The sequence below is a fragment of the Mycteria americana genome, chromosome 4 (genome assembly GCF_035582795.1).
Source record: "Mycteria americana isolate JAX WOST 10 ecotype Jacksonville Zoo and Gardens chromosome 4, USCA_MyAme_1.0, whole genome shotgun sequence".
Lineage (NCBI taxonomy): Eukaryota > Metazoa > Chordata > Aves > Ciconiiformes > Ciconiidae > Mycteria > Mycteria americana.
Genome location: NC_134368.1, coordinates 32,110,958 through 32,128,823, shown reverse-complemented (window position 1 = coordinate 32,128,823; position 17,866 = coordinate 32,110,958). Strand labels below are relative to the sequence as shown.

Sequence of the window (17,866 nt, the reverse complement as noted above, 5' to 3'; positions counted from 1 at the left end):
CGAGCAGGGCAAGGGAGAAGCAGCACCTTTTGCGCCAGCCACCACGGCTGCTAGCAGGGCTCAGGGTGGTTTACATGTGTTTTTTAAACCACGGATTTTTCTCAAAAAGCGGGTTTAATAAAGGGCCTGGAGCCTGCCCAGCCCCCTGCCTCGCTGCCAGGCAGAGGCACCCACCGCCCCAGCAAGGGTTACCGGTGGATCTGCCCCCGGGGTGGGCGCGGGGCTGAGTCACCGGCTGCCCGGCGGAGGAGGAGGCGGGTCTGGCCCTGGGGTGGCCGGCGGGGACGCAGGCAGGGCGGGCAGGGCGGCTGACGCGCCCTCCCCGTCCACGGGGGAGGACGTGATGCTCGTCCACGTGTCAGGGAGATTTAAAAAGTTTGGGCAGGCAGCGAGGGCATGCCCAGAAGAGCGGCTGGCAGGGAGGCAGCGCAGGCATGGGAAACCTCTGCCACCAGCAGCCCCCCGCAGCCACCCCCCAGCGCTGCCTGGGGAAGGCAGGGGACGGCGCGGCGCTGCCGGGGTCCCCGCTGCTCCTCCTCCTCCTCCTCCTCCTCGCCTCCTCGATGTCTCCTTGCAAAGGTGAGGATCATCCCCCTCGCAACCCCCTCCTGCACTGCCAGCCCTGCAATATTTTTTTTTTGGGGGGGGGGGGGAGTGACCCCAGCAGCCTGCCAGCCTTGCGAGGGGGCTGCAAAGCGAGCCGCTGCCTGGTGCCGCTGCCTCGCTGCCTCGCCGGGCGGGGGTCAGACGCGGGGCTGGGAGAGATGCAGAGATGGGCAGGGGGTTGCAGCTGCTGGGCAGGGTTTCAGGGGTCGGTTCTGGGGGGCTTCCTCGTGTATCCCGGCATGATTACCCTGTCCTGGCAAACCTACACTCCAGCAACTTGGGGAAGCGGCTTTTGTTAAAAGCGATTTCATTTCAAATACAAGTTACTCTCATTTAAAAGCTAAGAAAAGAGAAACGAGATGTATCGTGGGATTGTAGGAAAATTTAGGACCCTCTGGAAGTCACTCAGCCCAACCTGAAGCAGTATTTATTGCATGAGGAATCCCTGGGGCTGGGGTTAAGTGGGAGAGGATAGAGCTGCTGAGTTGCTTTAGGCATAGAGCTTGATTATCTTGATTTAATTTTAAATGTTGTCTTACACCTGAAAGTTGCTATTTTTGTAGCAGGGAGTGCTTGTGAAATGAGCACAGCTAATGGGCTTTTTAACAAAACAGACTCTCTTTTCTATTCTATTTTCCCACTCCAGATAGTTTAACTACTTATACCTTGTGAAGTAACATTACAAAATAAGTTGCTGTGCAAGGAATAGTTCTGTTTTGTTTGTATTATATGTGTCTAAGTGTGTGAGTCGCTTTCATCAGGAGATTTTGTTCTGATTTGTTGTGGTTTTTTAATATCAAGAATCAAAGAAATCTAAGTACAGTATACTGAATATTCTGTTAAAAATAAATTCTGGAGATGGGGGGGAGGAAAAGGAGGGCAAGGAAGGGCAATGGCACACAGTATTTCATCATTGTTCTCACAGAAATGATTGCCAGGAGCTTGTGTAGGGAGAGTAGTGGAGGGAAGAGGAGATTTAAGAAGTGAATCCCAGGTTGAAAAGTGACTGAAATTGTGCATCTGGCATTCCGCTGCCTTGGAAGAAGTTCAGGTTTTAGAAGTTGGCAGAATTGAAGGATGAGAGAACAAAGATATCACGGACTGTCAATTTTGTAGGAGGATTTCCTCCTGTATGTTCCTTTTGAGTAGGATTTCTTTCCTCGACAGCACCCTTTTTTTCCCCCCATGGGTATTTTGTGTATATTACAAGATAACTTACTGTTTCCCTGTGTGTGCCGTTGTGTGTAAATGTGTGTGTAAATGATTGAAGTCCCTAAGGGCTGCAGCACTGTTCTGGATGGGGTGATGGAGGGATGCCGCTCAGCATTGGGGGCACACAGTCCTAGGTGTGAGCACAAAACAGATGGGACTGCACATGAAATGAGAGTTTTGTGAATAAGTGGAGAAGGGTTAAGGAAACTTATGAGCTAGTGAAATAATTGCACCTCCTCTGTCCAAAAGTTTATGCTCCAGGCAAAAAAAAAAAAAAAAAAGCAGGCTGTAATATTGAGGTGTTCTTGCCTGCTTCCCTAAGCTTTACAGGCTATTGGATTTCTTCTGCTCCCCCTGGAAAGCCTTGGGAACAAACAATGGCAGAAGCAGTGTTCAGAGACAGGCAGGCAAAGATTTAACGGGGAAGGCGTGTTAATTTGAAGTGATGCCCAGTTCCACTCTTGGAAACCAGGATATCAGTTCCAAGCAATACTCCAATTTTAATATACTAATTTAAGAGTAGAAAACAAAGTAAGAGAATTGTAGCACCTTTAATTTATTTGGTATTTTTCCTTGAACTAAAACAAACATACAAACCCCCAAATTTTTCATTGGAAAGCAGTTTTCTTGTCATGTGAACATCTCAGAGATTTCAAAAATATCCTGCTTCTACATAGTGTGAAATTAAGAGCCGCTCTAATTTTTTTGGGGGGAAAACAAGCATCCAGAATAATTAGTCACCTTAAGTCTGTGCCAGTACCAAAATGTGGGTTTGAAATCCACCCCTTAATGCCTGGAACTAACTACTGTTGTAATTATTGTTGTTAGTGGTACATGTAAAACAAATGGAGATGATGGGCATTCATACCCTGCTCACCTGGCCATTCTAGCTAAGTCTACCTTCACCTCTTTTTTTTGTTTAATTTGGTTCAATTCTTTGAAAAAAATGTGACCACTGGTAATTATAGACTGTTTGGAAGGTTATAAAATCTCTATTAATCGGAGATCTTTAAGAACAGTGTATAAACTGGTCAGGTATGGCTCATGGGCAGCAGCTTTGGGCAAGGGGATAAATTAAACGACTTTGTAGGGTTTCCTGCAGTGCTAGGGCTGTACAGATAAAGCACCACCCTCTCCAGCACCAGTTGCCCTCCCAGGTGAGTTATAACACATCCCCACATTGATACGCTTGTGTGGTCTCTAGTGTACTCATAATTCAGTGATGCTCATTTCTATTATTTACAGAAACTCTGATAATACATTGTTATTAGAAATATACTGCCAGATAAAATAACAGTGTGGAAAGGTGGATATTGTGGGTGCTGGGTCAGGAGGGACCCAGAGAGAGTGAATTCCAGGTTTGTAGCCTGGGTGGGCAGAGAAGGAGAAAGGAGCTGCCCCCAAGCCAAGCACAGCATCACTGCAGCATTATGCAATTAATAACACATTCACTCTTATAAGGAACTGAGCTTTTCTACACCACATACACCAGACAGAGGAAACAAAGCTAGTTATACATGTACTGTCTATCACCTCAACAATGCCACATCCATGTAATGGGTATTATTCATATACAAACGTACATTACATAGCACATGTTTAATTGTTTAACTGTAACATACAACAAAGCAAGAGGTAGGATCCAGATTCTCAACTTGTGATGCGTGCGCTGGAGGCGAGCTGAGTTCTCAGAAAGCTTGAGGTTGTAGGTACTGGAATGTGTTTTCCTGAGCAGGTCTTAGCATTCGAGAGCTGCCATGCAAATTTTCTTGCCTGCTACTTATCGCTGAGAACGGACTAATCCTAGCCTGACCCCTGGTGAAAGCTGAGTAACTTCCACAGTGTTTATTGCTGAGAGATGTGAGCGTCCACATCTGCTGTGAACTTGTGAAGAAGCCTCCTGCTGTGTTGCTGACATATAGCAGGCAGAAACTACTGGACAATGATAAGTGTGCTAGGTATCATATTGTGTTCAGAGTTTTTATTTAAATCACCGACATGGCTTACTTATACAAATGACCTTTGCTGTACAGCATTGCTAAGCATGATTTGTGCTTCCAGGTGCACCGATGCCATCCCAAGCACTCAAGGCAGATCAGGATTTGCAGCTGTGGAAAGAGGTAAGCACCATCTGCACTCTGCCGTATGGTATACTCCATTTCTTCTGTGCCCATCCTTCCTACAGTCACACCCCACTCTCCAGTATTTCTCTTGCACGGAGTTCAGGTGCTGCTTCTTCCAGTCCTGCTTCTCCTGTACATCTCCTATCCTGATATCAGCGAAGAGGTGAAACATCTTATTTTCCAGATTTTCTGAACAGTTGCTCCAGGAGGATGTTGAGGCTGGCTGTTGAGATGTTGTTTGGGGAAAAGACTGTCTTGGCTCACTGGAGAGCTACGTTTCCAAACAGTTGTCATATAACTGTCAATGACCAGGCAGTCACTGTCCCTGGAAGAAATACAGTGTCCCATCTGCTATTTTTATAGCCTGTACACGATATGCAGTAATTGTTTCAGTTCATTCAATCTTACCTCTTGCTGCTTCTGTTCTGCACACAGGGCTGGGACACTATTTAATCCTAACCTAGCCCCTCAGTTTACTAGGTAAAGGATAAGGTACTGTGTCAATTAGCCCCTCTAACATTTTGGTACTGATCTCTATCATAAGTTCCACTCTCATCTTTGAAATGAACATTTGTTTTGGCTCTAGGATGTGACACGTGTTAAAACAGGCTCTGCCCTGTCCTTTTGGAACAGATGGAGCGGCAGGGCATAACACGCAGAGACTGTTTAGCCTGCAACTCGCATGCCCTGGCATTGCTGTAACCCTCAAGTATTCTGTTGACCTTTAATTTTTAGCTTCTGATAACATTAGGAAGCACGTAACTCACCAGGGGTAGAGATGCAGAGAGTAAATTTCTTCCTATTGAGGCCATTACAGGAGACACTTCCCTTACTGTCAGCTCCCCTTAGTTCATTTTGGAAGCGTGGTCTCAAACACTAACATATTTTTAGACTGGCACTTGAACAAGCCCTGGTGATATTTATCTCCTTGGAAAAGGTGGTCTCTTGGGAAGTAAGGTCCTGATAGCTTTAAGGAGTTCAGGAAAATGAGTCATTTACATTCTGGATTGAAAAATGCTGGTTTATACTTTTCTGCATTTATTGCTAAGATTTGCTATTTGTTAACACAGGATTAGCCCCTATGGCGATTGGAGGCAAAGGCAAAGTTCCTGTTGATTTCAGTGAACAAAAAAGTATGCATAAGATACTAAATTCCACGTGTAAAATTACGTAACATAAGCAATATAAACCTTACTATTGTAGCAAGAATAATGCAGGACTGGAGAGGGTCTAAGGAAAGAGAATTAGATGCATAGCTATATACCCTAAATCGACCCGATTACAGAATCATACTAGTTCACCAGCACTTCTTGGACTGAAAAGAATCAGTTCTTCCCTGTTTGTTACTTTATTAGCAGATCATTCAGGAGAAGCCCTGCCTCTAAATTAACCTAGTATTTTCCAGGAATGACTCTGAGTTTATAAATATAGGAACTTTGTAATTAAGTATTGTGTTGCTTTACTTGTCTCTCACATCCTTTTGTTTCTCTATGTTATTTAACCAACCACAAACAACTCACAAGCTCCCATCCTCAGGCCACATTTCTGAGATAGGAGAGAAAATAACTGAGAAGATGCTTCAAGGATGATGGAAACTATTTTTTAAAAGGGAATTAACAGAAACTGTGGCTTTTCCTTAGCCCTTGCTTCGTCCATGCAGGTTTTAGCTGAGAGATACCTTGCCTTGCATTGTGTCGAACACAAAGCAGTCCCTGGTTTCTCCTGCTAGTGAATTATGGTAGTTCTTTAATAGTCACCTCCGACTACAAAACAAGCAAATAAACCAATGAAAAACAACAACAAAAATCCCTCAACAAGAAGAAACAGTAAATTTTTAACGTAGGCTTCCAAAATTACTTCAGCTTAATTTACCTCCTTCACTACTGATTGCACCCTCTGTTTTCTTACTCTGAAAGTACTGAAGCTGAACTAATATACCCAGAGACAAACAAATGCAAGATGAAGGGAAAAGAGAATGGGGAGGATGTGTTACCAACAAAAACTATTTGAAAGGGGAATTCTGTGAGCTATTAGCTTTCCACTGTCTCTGCTAATGTTTTCTCGTAGATTGTCTCTGGAGAAATGAATCATTTCTTGTCTCGAACTACTCAGATATGCATTATTTGTTTATTGCTTTTTTCATTTAATGCTTTCATTGCTAAAGAGTGCTGTTTAGGGCTTTTTACCTATAATAAAATCATAAGACCCATTGTATTGCCTACTCTTTGTTTAAAAAAAAAACAACATTTTTTGTGCAGCCTATGAACTAGATGATTGGCAAAGCTTTTTGGCATCTAGATAAACAGTATTAAATATTCAATGGAAGAAGTGCTTACCAATTCTGGTTGCTATTGATACAATTTTAAAGTTATATAATGAAAAGTTAAGCCTCTTTTTTTCATTATTATTAAACTTTGCCACTTCAGTTGGAGTACTGGAGATTTTTTTTTCCTTACAGAATACTTTGAGCTTTCAGTGCTGGTAATATTACTTCCATGAATTCAAGTGTCTCTTATTCCATTTCTTCTCCTCCCCAGTTAATAACTCTGCTAAAAAAGATTCAGTAATATGGGATTATTTCATCTTGGAAAAGAGACAACAGAAAGAGGATGTGATTAATTGTCTACACAAGGTCATGAACAGAAGGGAGACGATGGGTAGGAATCACTTATTCACTACTTCTTCCAAGAGAAGATCGTGATAGCAGTGAATGAAGCTAGCTTTGAAAAGACTGATCAAGACAAACAGAAGTGGTATTTCACACAGTGTTTAGGAAAACCTTACCACAAGACATTGTGGATGCTAAAAGTTTACAATGGTTGAGAGAGAGATTGGTCAAATTTACAGCACAGAAACCCACTGTGGTTGGAGAGCATGGGTTTTACTAGACCACTGGTCTCTTCTTAGGCTCTTCCCTGGGTGCCAATGTACAGCCATTTTTGGAGATAAGATGCAGAGCTAAACAAACATTTGTGTTGATCCAGATGAAATGGCTGGTGGGGGTTGGGGCTTCTTGGTTTGGTTTGTGGATTTTTTGTTTTGTTTTGTGTCTATGTGTGTAACATTCCATTCTGTGCTGGCATGTCTAACTTCAACAGCAATGACTTCCTCCACAGTGCTCTTTGAGTTTAGATTCCTTGAAATATGTTGAATATATCTCTTACTAGCATTGTGATTTGGGAACCACCTCCTTTAAAGAAAATCTTGTAAGGCTCCTCATTTGCCAAAGAAATCCCTGCAAACCTGGGATATTGGCTGCTTGGTGACTCACACAATGACCGGCACGCATAAGACGTGCTGACACATATCATAATCACGCAAGAGACGTGTGTGTCATACACCTGCAGGGATGTTGGAATCCAATTGGAAGAGTGGTGTTTGAGGGCTGCTCTTTGAATCACTTGCTTTCGTTTTGTCATTTTCTTTGCAGTTTTGTATAATCCAAAGATATCACAGAAGAGATGTAAGTTCATAGTCCATACCCCAGGTGCTTAAAATCATAATTTAAAATATGACTTAGTCTGAGAAGACTATAAATAGGAAGGACGTGAGTGGAGTAAGAGAATAAAGGATCCAGATATGTATGTGTTTGTTGTGATCAAACAAGTATAAATTTGTTTATTTGGTTAAGGGTTTTTTTTTCCCTTGAATACAAAATATTTCATGAATGTACCTATAAGAATTCCTTATGGTGGGCAAGCTTGCCATACCTTTGGCTGCACTGAACTGTTTTTGAAAATATACGTATTTCACTTGGTTTTATTAATCTGACTTCTTAAAAATGACTCTGTGAACTTTTACAGATAGACGATGCATGTTCTGCCTACCTGTCCACAGATTCTCAGCCTCAGGTGAGTCAGATAGAGGTTACTTTATTGTTTTGATACTATTTGTTATATGCAGTAGGATTGGAAGTGTGATACCTGAGTTCATGTTTTCTTTGCATTAGGCGTCCAGTGCGCTGGAAGAACTTTGTTTTCTGGTTGTGGGATTTCTCCAGAAACCACAGGTAACACACATGAAAGACTACTTAGCATTTCTGAAGCCTGATCTCTCATTGTGCCAGTGTCTACCATGAATTCTGAGGACTCAGTAGCTGAAGTGTCACTCAGTGCTGGAAGCAGTACTATCAGTTCTTACTCTGAAATGCTATGTGTCCTAACCCAACACCTATTAAAGACAACAGGGAGACTCCAGTGTTTGGAAAACAATCTCCAGGTTGGATACAAGGTTTCAGGTGTTTTTATTGCTCTAGATTAGAAAAATTATGAGAATGGAGAAAGAAATTTACTTATGGGAGTCTAGGGATATACAAAGGAGCATCCGCTAAACCTGTCTACTCTTTTAGTGGTGAGTAATCAATGCTCTCCTCAGTTTGAAAAGAGTGGTTACGCTGACAAGCAAAGACATGTAATACATCTGTCAAGGAAGGACGATATTCCAAGCCAGTATAGTTTATAATGTAATCAAATTGAAAAGTTTATAATGTAATCAAAATTGCCCATTGCTCTCTTTTTTTTAACACATAAAAGCTTCTCTACCGATTATTATTCCTACAGGGTTTAGATGAAAAAGACAACACCAAAAGGGTAAGATTTCTATGTATGTTTTGTGATCGCATTAAAATTGTCAAGAAAATCGTAACACCCTTGCCCTGTTTTGTAGTAAAACCCCACTTTTAATTTTTTTGAACAGTTCTTATTTCATTATTCTAAGATTCATGACTCAGGCAACTCAGACATTATGGTAAGTGGCATAGCACCTCCTTGTGAGTACATGCGTGCTTGTACGTAAAAACAAGGTAATGTTCCTTTTTTGCGGTAGTATGTCCAACTGTATAGCAAGCTCAGAACTGGCAGTTTCATGTTTAAGATATAGAATGTGTTTAATAACATGGGAGAGGATCACCAATACTGTCCAAGCGTGCAAAAAAATGACCAAACACTCATAGAATCCCAACTGCATCTTAATCTTGTAGTTACAACATTTAAGAATAATATCAAATGCTTGTTTCTGGTACTGGAACATAACATATGCAGTGAAACAATGTGGATTTAGAGAAGCTGAGAACATGACCATAAATATCAAGAACTCTTAATGAATTTTTATTAATTATTAACTAAATGGTATGTATTTATTTGTGCATGTCATAAATATGTATCAGGCAAAATAGTATTTAAGTCTCACTCAGACTTTGGATTATATTTTAAATGAAAAATATGATTTTAAAAATAGCCTAGTATTGTTGCTATAAAAATACTCTCATAAGCCAAACTACATGTGATCCATTCTTGCTTTTAAAGTGCAAACACAATCTGTTATTTCTGTGCGTCTATGTGTTTTCTCTGTGCACGACAGGATTTTGAGAAAGCTAAACATATTCATTTTTTCTCATTTCTTAACAACCATTCTTATATGTTAATGTTCATTTTTGCCTTGTTCTTTAAATTTCTTCAGAAATATGTAGTATATTTCCTAGGAAGTGATATTGATGATATTGGGGTCAGTGTTTTCATGATAGAGCTGCTCTGGAGGTTTTAATGGTAATCGGGGCCCAGTGAAATGAGCTATTTCTGCTGCTGCTCCTGCTTAAGAGGTTACTGCATCCCCCTTCGTCCCCATCCTGAACACCTTTGCCCCTGCCTGCCCCCAGAGATTACTGCTTTCTCACTTCTTCTGGTTTAGCTGTCTATTTTCTAGTGCAGTTCTGAGAGATACTAACTTAGGTGAGATCCATCCTTCTTTGGCTTTATTAACCTCTCTCCACTGACTGCAAGACAGAGCCCAAGCAGCCAGCTGGGATGCCCTTTAACTCCTTCCCTACACATCAGACCTCTACTTTTTTAGCTATTATGATACCACATTGCCTACCTTCGGCAGAGAGTGCAAAATTGGCTCCAAGTAGGCAAGTTAATTTTACCTATTAAGTACATTAACACTTCAGTAACTCTAGTTATTCCATATATTATAATTCTCTTCATTGTATTACTTTTCTAAGAAGTATTGTATCAAAAATGCATTATTTTTAAAATTACGTTTACATGAGTTGAAGGTTTAAATTGGTTGGTGGAACATAGGTTTTTCTACTTCATTTCTCACTGTGGACCTCTCTCCACAAGCCCACATAGTTGTGTTTTGCCAGGGGGGCACTTATGCTGCACACAATGCCACTGTGCTTAACCACGCTGTCTGCAAGTATAAAGTCTTGTTGAACACAAGGAATTTCATGATTGGAGCTTGTCTTTTAGGTAGACTGACCAGTGCCGTGGTTACAAATATTACTTGAGAATATTACCCTCCTGCACACTGTTTTCTAGAAAAAAAAAAAAAAATTCTTGCTGCAATTTAGGTTAGTTTGAAGTAAAATGAACTTTTCAGTACAATGGAGATTGAAGGTGCTAACTTCCATAGTAGATAATTGTAGAAAAGTTAGTAGGAGTACTGTATGGAAATATTCTCTGTACCACTCACAGAGGCTGATCAAAGTCTGAATAATTGCAATTGCCTGGGCAAGAAGTCTGTAAACAGTTCTGAACATTCAATGAGTAAAGGTGAGGACTCATAGCTTTTCCCTCCATCACTCCGTGAGTCACATTCATAGTGTAAATATAAATGTTGATACCTGTTGGTTGTCAAGACCGAATGTTAAAAAAATAAGTTTCTCAATTAACATCTTCAGTCCTTTTTTGGTGCGTGTTTGGTCCATAAGCCAATACTGTGGGAAGAGACTTTTTTTTGCATCATGAGGTCCAAATTTCATTGTTGCTCATGTGTCTGTGTTCGTGTCCTCTCAGTCGTCTGTCCTGCATCCTTTGCTGCAACTTGTTCCCCAGCTTAATGAGAGAAGACTGAAGCGATACAAAGTGGACGTATGTAATCTTAATCTCTGCATGCTTGCATTCTCACACTTTGTGATTCATTAGCTCTTCTAAAAATGTCCTTGTAGACCTTTCTGCTCATAACATTTTTATTTTCAAGATTTAATATCACACTAGTGTATTTTCATTAAAAAATGTGAGGTTTTTATATTCTTAAATTAGTGAAAAATAATCCTGCTGGTATTTAACATTTAAAACCAAAACCCACTAAAGTAATATATGCCTAATACAGAACAGTGGTAGAATACAAAGCCTATGTATCAAAATGGATCTGTTAGTTATTTTCTAAAAAGAAAAATACTTTAAATTTTATCTGTACCGTTACATTTCAGTTGAGTTATATTTTCGGGGGGGGGGGGGGGAGGGGTGTCTTTTATTCCCCCGTTTGGAATTCAAACCGTATCTACTCCTTAAACATATATTATTTATGACTTATAGCACTAAGAATTTCCAAGTAATTTATAGGAAATTTACTGTTTAACTTAAGGTGCAGATAAGAAAGTTCTCTGTGGAATTAATTTTCCATAGGAAAACAGTGTGTTTTGGAATAAAAGTTTCACATAGAAAGATATAGCTCCATTGTTTCCAAAATATAATAAAATTCGGGTATATTTGCTGCAAATGCAATTTCAAATTTCAAAAATCAAAAAGCAGATGGATAGAAATGTCTATCCCTTTAACAGAGCTATAGGGAGAAGAGAAAAATGCAGTCTGATATATAAGAATCTTCCTCTATAAGAATACTGAAGATTTCTGTATAATAAAGTGTAACAAAAACTAAGATCCAGATTCTTCCTGTTTTACATTGACTTCAGCTTGGTTATTCCTTAGATTCATTGATCCAATTCCTTATGTCCACTGATACACAAGTTAAATTAGGTGTACCAATGTGATACTTAAAACTCAGACAGTAGCACCCCCATAAGTGGACTTTTCCTTTATTAATCCAGATAGACTGTGTTGTTAACTCCCAAATTTTCAATGAACTCTTAATCCTGTGATTATGTATGTCAGCTTTCATCTAGTCATGGTTGTGGTTGGTAATACTACCTACACCTCTCTTCGGATCACTGCATAATCCCAACTATATGCCGTGAATCACATTTTTTTTATCCAGCGACAGAACCTGGCTGCATATAAGAACTTAAAGGTTGGTACACCTTCTCATGGACTAAAATTGTCATGAAAATTTTAACCCACTACATATCTGAAAGGAAAATACTGGGTAAAATTTGCCTTCTGTGATAACATTGATGTGAACTGTGTTTATGCTAGTGGACCTATTAACTGGCAACGAATATTCTTGTAATTGCTCTTTGTGCTTTTAAATGAACATACATATCAACTAAGACAAAGAATGTGAACAAAAGCATAAATGCAAGAACACAAAATTGCTGTAAGTGAAAACAATCTGCCTTTTAAATCCAATAAAGTCCTTTTGCTAGAATACTTTAATAGCTTGAATTTACTTCCACTGAGGTTGATGGCATAATTAATGGAAATAGAATACATTAATTAATAGGCAATAACCTAAAATTTGTAGCATATTTGGCATATTCCAACATATTTCAGCCTCTTCATGGCAGTTTTATTTTTAGTGGGCTCAAAAAAGAAACTATAAAGATATTTTCCCAAGTAATAATAATACCAAACTCTACAGAGTATATCAGTCAGATCACGTGTCTTTATATATATATTTATAAAGTCACTATACTTATAACAAGTCACAAATGAAATTTAATAAATTGTTTCTGTTTAAGAGCTCTCAAGCCATCATGTGACAAACAATTTAAAAACTTATTTTTTACATCAAAGAAACATCAAAGTCCATTCTCTACAAATCCTTAGGAAAAAATTAAAAAGTATACTAGCTATGTGATATAAAAATACCTTTTTTTTAGGATAGTGTTTGGAACTATTTCTTCCAAAGGAAATTTAAAAAACCAGACAAATGCTGTAGTGTTTGGGAATAAGCCCAGAGCAGGCTGATATAACTTTGTGGCAAAAGGCAAACATTTTATCAAGCTTCTTTTTGTAAGGTACCTTATTTTCATGAGATTTTTAAAGTAGAAATGAATGAATGATGATGAGTACTATGTGTTTCCTTAGCCATCTTTTCAAGTGGCTAATTTTTAAAACACCTGTCTCATATTATTTGTATTATTATACTCTTAACTAGTGGTACATGGAAATAGCAACAGTTAGAATTCTAACCATTCTGCACTGTGATAAGTAGTAGTCTTTAATTTGCAATTGTGATGTTACGCATTATGAAGTAATGACATGGCCAACACTTACAGAATACAGCCATTTTAAAATATTCATATAAATCTAAGGAAACAATGAAAACAGCTCTAAATGGAATTGCATTTTATAGAAAGCAACTTTTTTGATTTCCTGTTCTCAATTTCTGCTGTGAATACCAGTCACCTTGTTAAAGGTGTTATTTATTCCTGTACGGTGCATAAACACCAGCCATTTACAAAGTACTAGCATCTTCTGGAATCCATTTCCTTTGCAGACTCTTTTGGGTTTAGTATTTTTGCATGCACCTTATTTGTTTTAATGTCATAATGAATCTTTGAAATCCATCCATATTATGCTTATCATATTTGTTTATATGGCAGATTTCAGCATATTTTAGTATAAGAGTTTAAAATCCTCTCTAAATGTTATTGCTGAGGGCCATACCAGTTCATAAGAAAATTAAGAAAATACTGAAATAACCTGCCATCAATAACAAAAGTAGTGTGATTATTCCCTGAATGTGAGAAAGCTATAAATCTACTTTCCAAGAGACATTACCAGATGGGCTGATAGGGAAATGGCATAGGTAAACTAAAGCCAGTAGAGGATCAGAGCAACCCTGCCTAAGATGTGCAGAGGAACTCCGATCCCCCACGGAGCAGGAAGCCCCCATGTTCCTGTGGGCTGCCCACCTTCGGTTGGACTATCTGACTCTGGCGTCACAGAATGTGCTTCAGGAAGGGTTAGCTTGCTGCTAATTTGGTTTTTTTTTTCCTAATACTGGAAAGAAAACCAGAACCTGCTATACCTAAACACACCCACCTCTCTCCCCGACCAGACAAGGAACTGAAAAGGTGGATAGGTGAAGGAGGAAACATGCTTTATTAAATTTATTCTTTCTTCTCCGTTTGGACTGACACCAGATTTTGTCATTAATTTGATTCCTCTTGAGCTCCATCTTGGCTGATATAATATGATCTAAGAGGAAGCAAGAGCACTTTGTTGGCAAGTCAGTCTAAGAGATTGAACAAGATAACTTTGAGAGGGCAGGCATTAAACGCTAAATAAACATACTTCATGAATACATATGTTCTGCAGGTTTGTGAATATACATGAAGTTACAGCATGTATTAGTTATTTTTTTAATATCTCCAAACCCTTGGAAGTTTCGAAGGCAGGGGTTACAATGAAGACAGATTTTAGCTTCAGTTGTTTTCTAATACCAACCTTCTGACATTAAACCAGACAAGGAAACTACATCAAGAGGTGTCTGGTTGTAAGTAGAGAATGACATATTAACATGTTAAAAGTCCATAAAATAAATCATAATTCCATATTAGTAACTGTAGTCTTGAGTCCTTTTATGCTCTAGATCAATTTCCTATTTAATTTCTGGGTTTATTTTTGTTCACCTATTGAATAGAAAAAGTAGAAAAATAATGAAATATAAATATCGTAAGACACTCCAATGGCAATGTACAAGACTCCATTAACAGATAAATTTTTAGCCTTTTTAAATACAAAAAAATTATAGTATTGAATGGGTTATAGATCTGAGATGGGTATTTCAAACCAGGTAATGCTAGAATGAGGTGGACAATATAAATAAAAATAATCCAAATGTTTTACGTACAGCAAAGAAACTGTGTATAATGGTATACCTGATGAACTGAAGTCAAAATTAAAAGCAAGACTCGAAAACGATGTGTAGTTTAAACCCTACTTCCATTGAAAGCTTCCCTGGATTGAAGCTACTCCTGTGTTTGGAAATGATGGGAGCAATCCTGTTTTACACAGTTCATCCAGCATTAGAACAGAGGATGAATTGCTGTCTTTCTATGACAGCTCAGGTTATGATCATTACCCAAGAGATCACATGACCCCAGTTTTTAATTGAGAAATACCATCATTGCCAAATAAATTCCATCTAAATTTTATGTTCTGGTAAGCACAAGATTTGAACTATTTTGTTTCTCAATTGGCCTGTCCCCCCACCTGCAGGACAGACACCTCACTTATATATCTGATATTAACACAAGCAATGAAAATACTGTGATTAAGCTTATGTATTCTCTAATCATGAAGGTCTCATTAAAGCAACTGGATACTTCATGCTTTGTACTTGTTACATTTAAATGGAATTTCTATTTTCTTCATTGTTCCTTCCCCGCCCCCTGGCCCTTGCTGTATGGATCAGTAGACAGTTGTTTCTCAGTGGGTGCAGCATGGACAGGATACAGTATCATAAGCACTGGTCTTTTCTTTGGGAGTTAATCTGAGAAGGGTGATCATGATACACCTGTGGGAACAGTCTGGGATCTCATTCCTGGGAGAAGCCCAAGTATCTCTGATATTTAAGCTTTGCATTGTTGTCTTTCTGCAAGGTGCAAAGACCAACTCTACTTCGCCCGTAGAGACTCCACTACCATAAAGACGCTTTGGTTGTGTCTGGGTAATGAAACCTGGAAAGTCGAAGGCAAAGGCTGCTTACCATTACTGGTACCATTCTAAAGCAATCTGAACTGAGCCAAAACTTGACATGGAATTTGGCCCTCATTCACGTGTTTTCTGCTATTTCTACATGACAACATGAACTTCTTGTTACTGACATGGAGAAATATACATAAAGCATGCCTTAAGGCATGTATAGTAGTAGTGAAGAAATACTTTTAATAAGTACATAAACAACCTCTCTGTATGGATTCATTTACAAGACCAGATATGATTTAGAATACCTTTTTTCAGGAAGAACTTCAAGGACCTGGAGGGATTCAAAGTAGAGGCTACTTTTTCTACAGGGTATGGTTTGTTTGACTTTTTTCTTTTCATTTTGTGATGAGTGTTATAAACCAAAAAGTAGAGAAACCAGCGAATTACAGTAAGAATTACTGTAACTGAGGAAACTTTTTTCAGTAAGAGCATGCCACCGTATAGAAATACTCAAGATCTGCTCCAGACATTTTCTTTGATTAAAATAAAGGCATAGGAGGAAGTTTTTGTATGCATCTTAATGTTTGTGCATACATGATACCACCCTATGTCTTAATAAGTCATTGGTTATTATGTATATAATTCTCGGAGAAAGTTCTTGAAAATAGATCATCTTGGGCAGTCCTTCAAAGCATTGTTCAGTATGGTACATTTGCATTTGATATAAATACAATTCCATGCTTGCATACTGTACCAAAACAGATACTGGGCCTGACCTTCCTGGTTTCCTTGTGTTTTGACCAGTAAGATTAGAAACTAGAAACAGAAATTCTCATGAGAATGAAACTACTCTGTTCATCATTGATGCTATAGAGCCTTTTTATGACATTTTTGCAAAATTGCGCAAGTTAAAGATGGTGAGTCAGACTTAATAATAATTCTCTTGATTTTGGTTAATCTTTTTTTCTATTGAAATAAGAAAGTGGCTAATGAAAAGCAGGCAAGTATGTATAGTTATATTTCTCATGTATCGGGATTCAATCTTTAGAGTTCTTATGACAGGCCAAAGTTGTGGGTAATATTATCATTGATGCATTCATGATGCCAGAGTGAAAAGCAAATTCTTATTAAGCTCAGCAAGATATTTTTTATCAGCTTTAGTAGACATTTTATCAAGTTCCTTCGTAGTGCAAAATATTTCTGAAATGACCATGGTGAAAATGGAGAAACTCTTTGCCTATGTTAAAGGACACAGTCTAAAAGTAAAATCATTGAGTGACATATATTTCTGTGTTAACTACAACAAACACTTACAATGCAATAATAACAACAATGTGGAAGCACATCTTAAGAAAATGAAAAAAGAATGAGGGATAATGGTCTCTTAGAGTGACTTCTTGTGGCTTTCTCCCCCTTATCAAATCATACAAGATGGGCATAATTAATTCTTCAATCTGTATACGGTAATTTTTACTGTATAATTCTCCTGCAGAGGTGGATATACATTAAACAATAACTAGTCTCAGGTTTATCTTTAATGATGATCACATTGACAGAACTGAGACATTTCCCAATTTCTATACATACCAAGTTGGGTGGGACTTTGTTACTGAAACCAGTCAGTTTTATAGAGCGCTTATGGACATTTGTCTTTCAGCCACGCAACGGAAGGAGATCTGTGGATTTTCGCTAAGGAGGTATTTATTTAATGCTTTTAATCACAATCTATATTTTAATTAGTTTATTTTTATACAAATAGGGCACAACATTTATGTTGAGGAGTAGTCTCAGAAAGCCTTTAACTGTTTTGTCAACTTAAATTTCTGCAGACAAGCTTCTCCCAGATGTCCTAAATTCACGTCACTTCAGGTGAAGTGAATAGAAGCTGTAGGTACTTGGTTCCTAGAACTGAGAACTCAGAGCTGTTTCAGGCAGCAAGAAATGGAAAATATCCTGATCTGTAAACAGTTTGGAAAGTTTACAATGATGATAAGCATATGTCAGAAAGAACTGATTCAACTACCTGTCAAACATACTGACATCCTGGGGGTAATTCCCCTGTTCTTACACAGAAAAAAACCTCACACTGAAACTAAGTACAGACTTCAGGATTTAATTTCAAATAATTCAATTCTTTGGAGAGATACAAAAAAGTTTCCCTATGCCAATATTATAATGCTCTGTTTTCTAATATATCTCACATCTCTATCATATTTTAAGTATTTAGTCTTATATCATACCAATAGCTAAAGCTTTTTCTTATTTTTCAGGATTTTCAATTCCTGACCTAGAACTAATGCTGCAGGAATGCTGAGTACATGGACATACTGTTTTCCTTACAAAAATTATTCGTTACTAATGTACAATTAA

At 38.5% G+C, this 17,866-nt stretch overlaps 1 protein-coding gene across 1 annotated transcript; it reads left to right on the top strand.

The window, feature by feature from the left end:
- The first annotated feature begins 434 nt into the window (after positions 1-434).
- NMU (neuromedin U) lies at positions 435-17,189 on the top strand. The gene is made up of 9 exons (XM_075499212.1): positions 435-579; positions 3,880-3,938; positions 7,745-7,792; positions 7,891-7,950; positions 8,501-8,530; positions 8,637-8,687; positions 10,736-10,810; positions 15,812-15,865; positions 17,154-17,189. Exons 1-9 carry the CDS (start codon positions 435-437, stop codon positions 17,187-17,189), a joined length of 558 nt encoding a protein of 185 aa, XP_075355327.1.
- The last annotated feature ends 677 nt before the right edge of the window (positions 17,190-17,866 follow it).

Coding starts and splice junctions, on each gene's coding strand:
- NMU (XM_075499212.1), top strand. CDS start 435: ATGGGAAACCTCTGCCACCAGCAGCCCCCCGCAGCCACCCCCCAGCGC. Junction 580..3,879: donor CTCGATGTCTCCTTGCAAAG/GTGAGGATCATC, acceptor TTGTGCTTCCAG/GTGCACCGATGCCATCCCAA. Junction 8,688..10,735: donor CAGGCAACTCAGACATTATG/GTAAGTGGCATA, acceptor GTGTCCTCTCAG/TCGTCTGTCCTGCATCCTTT.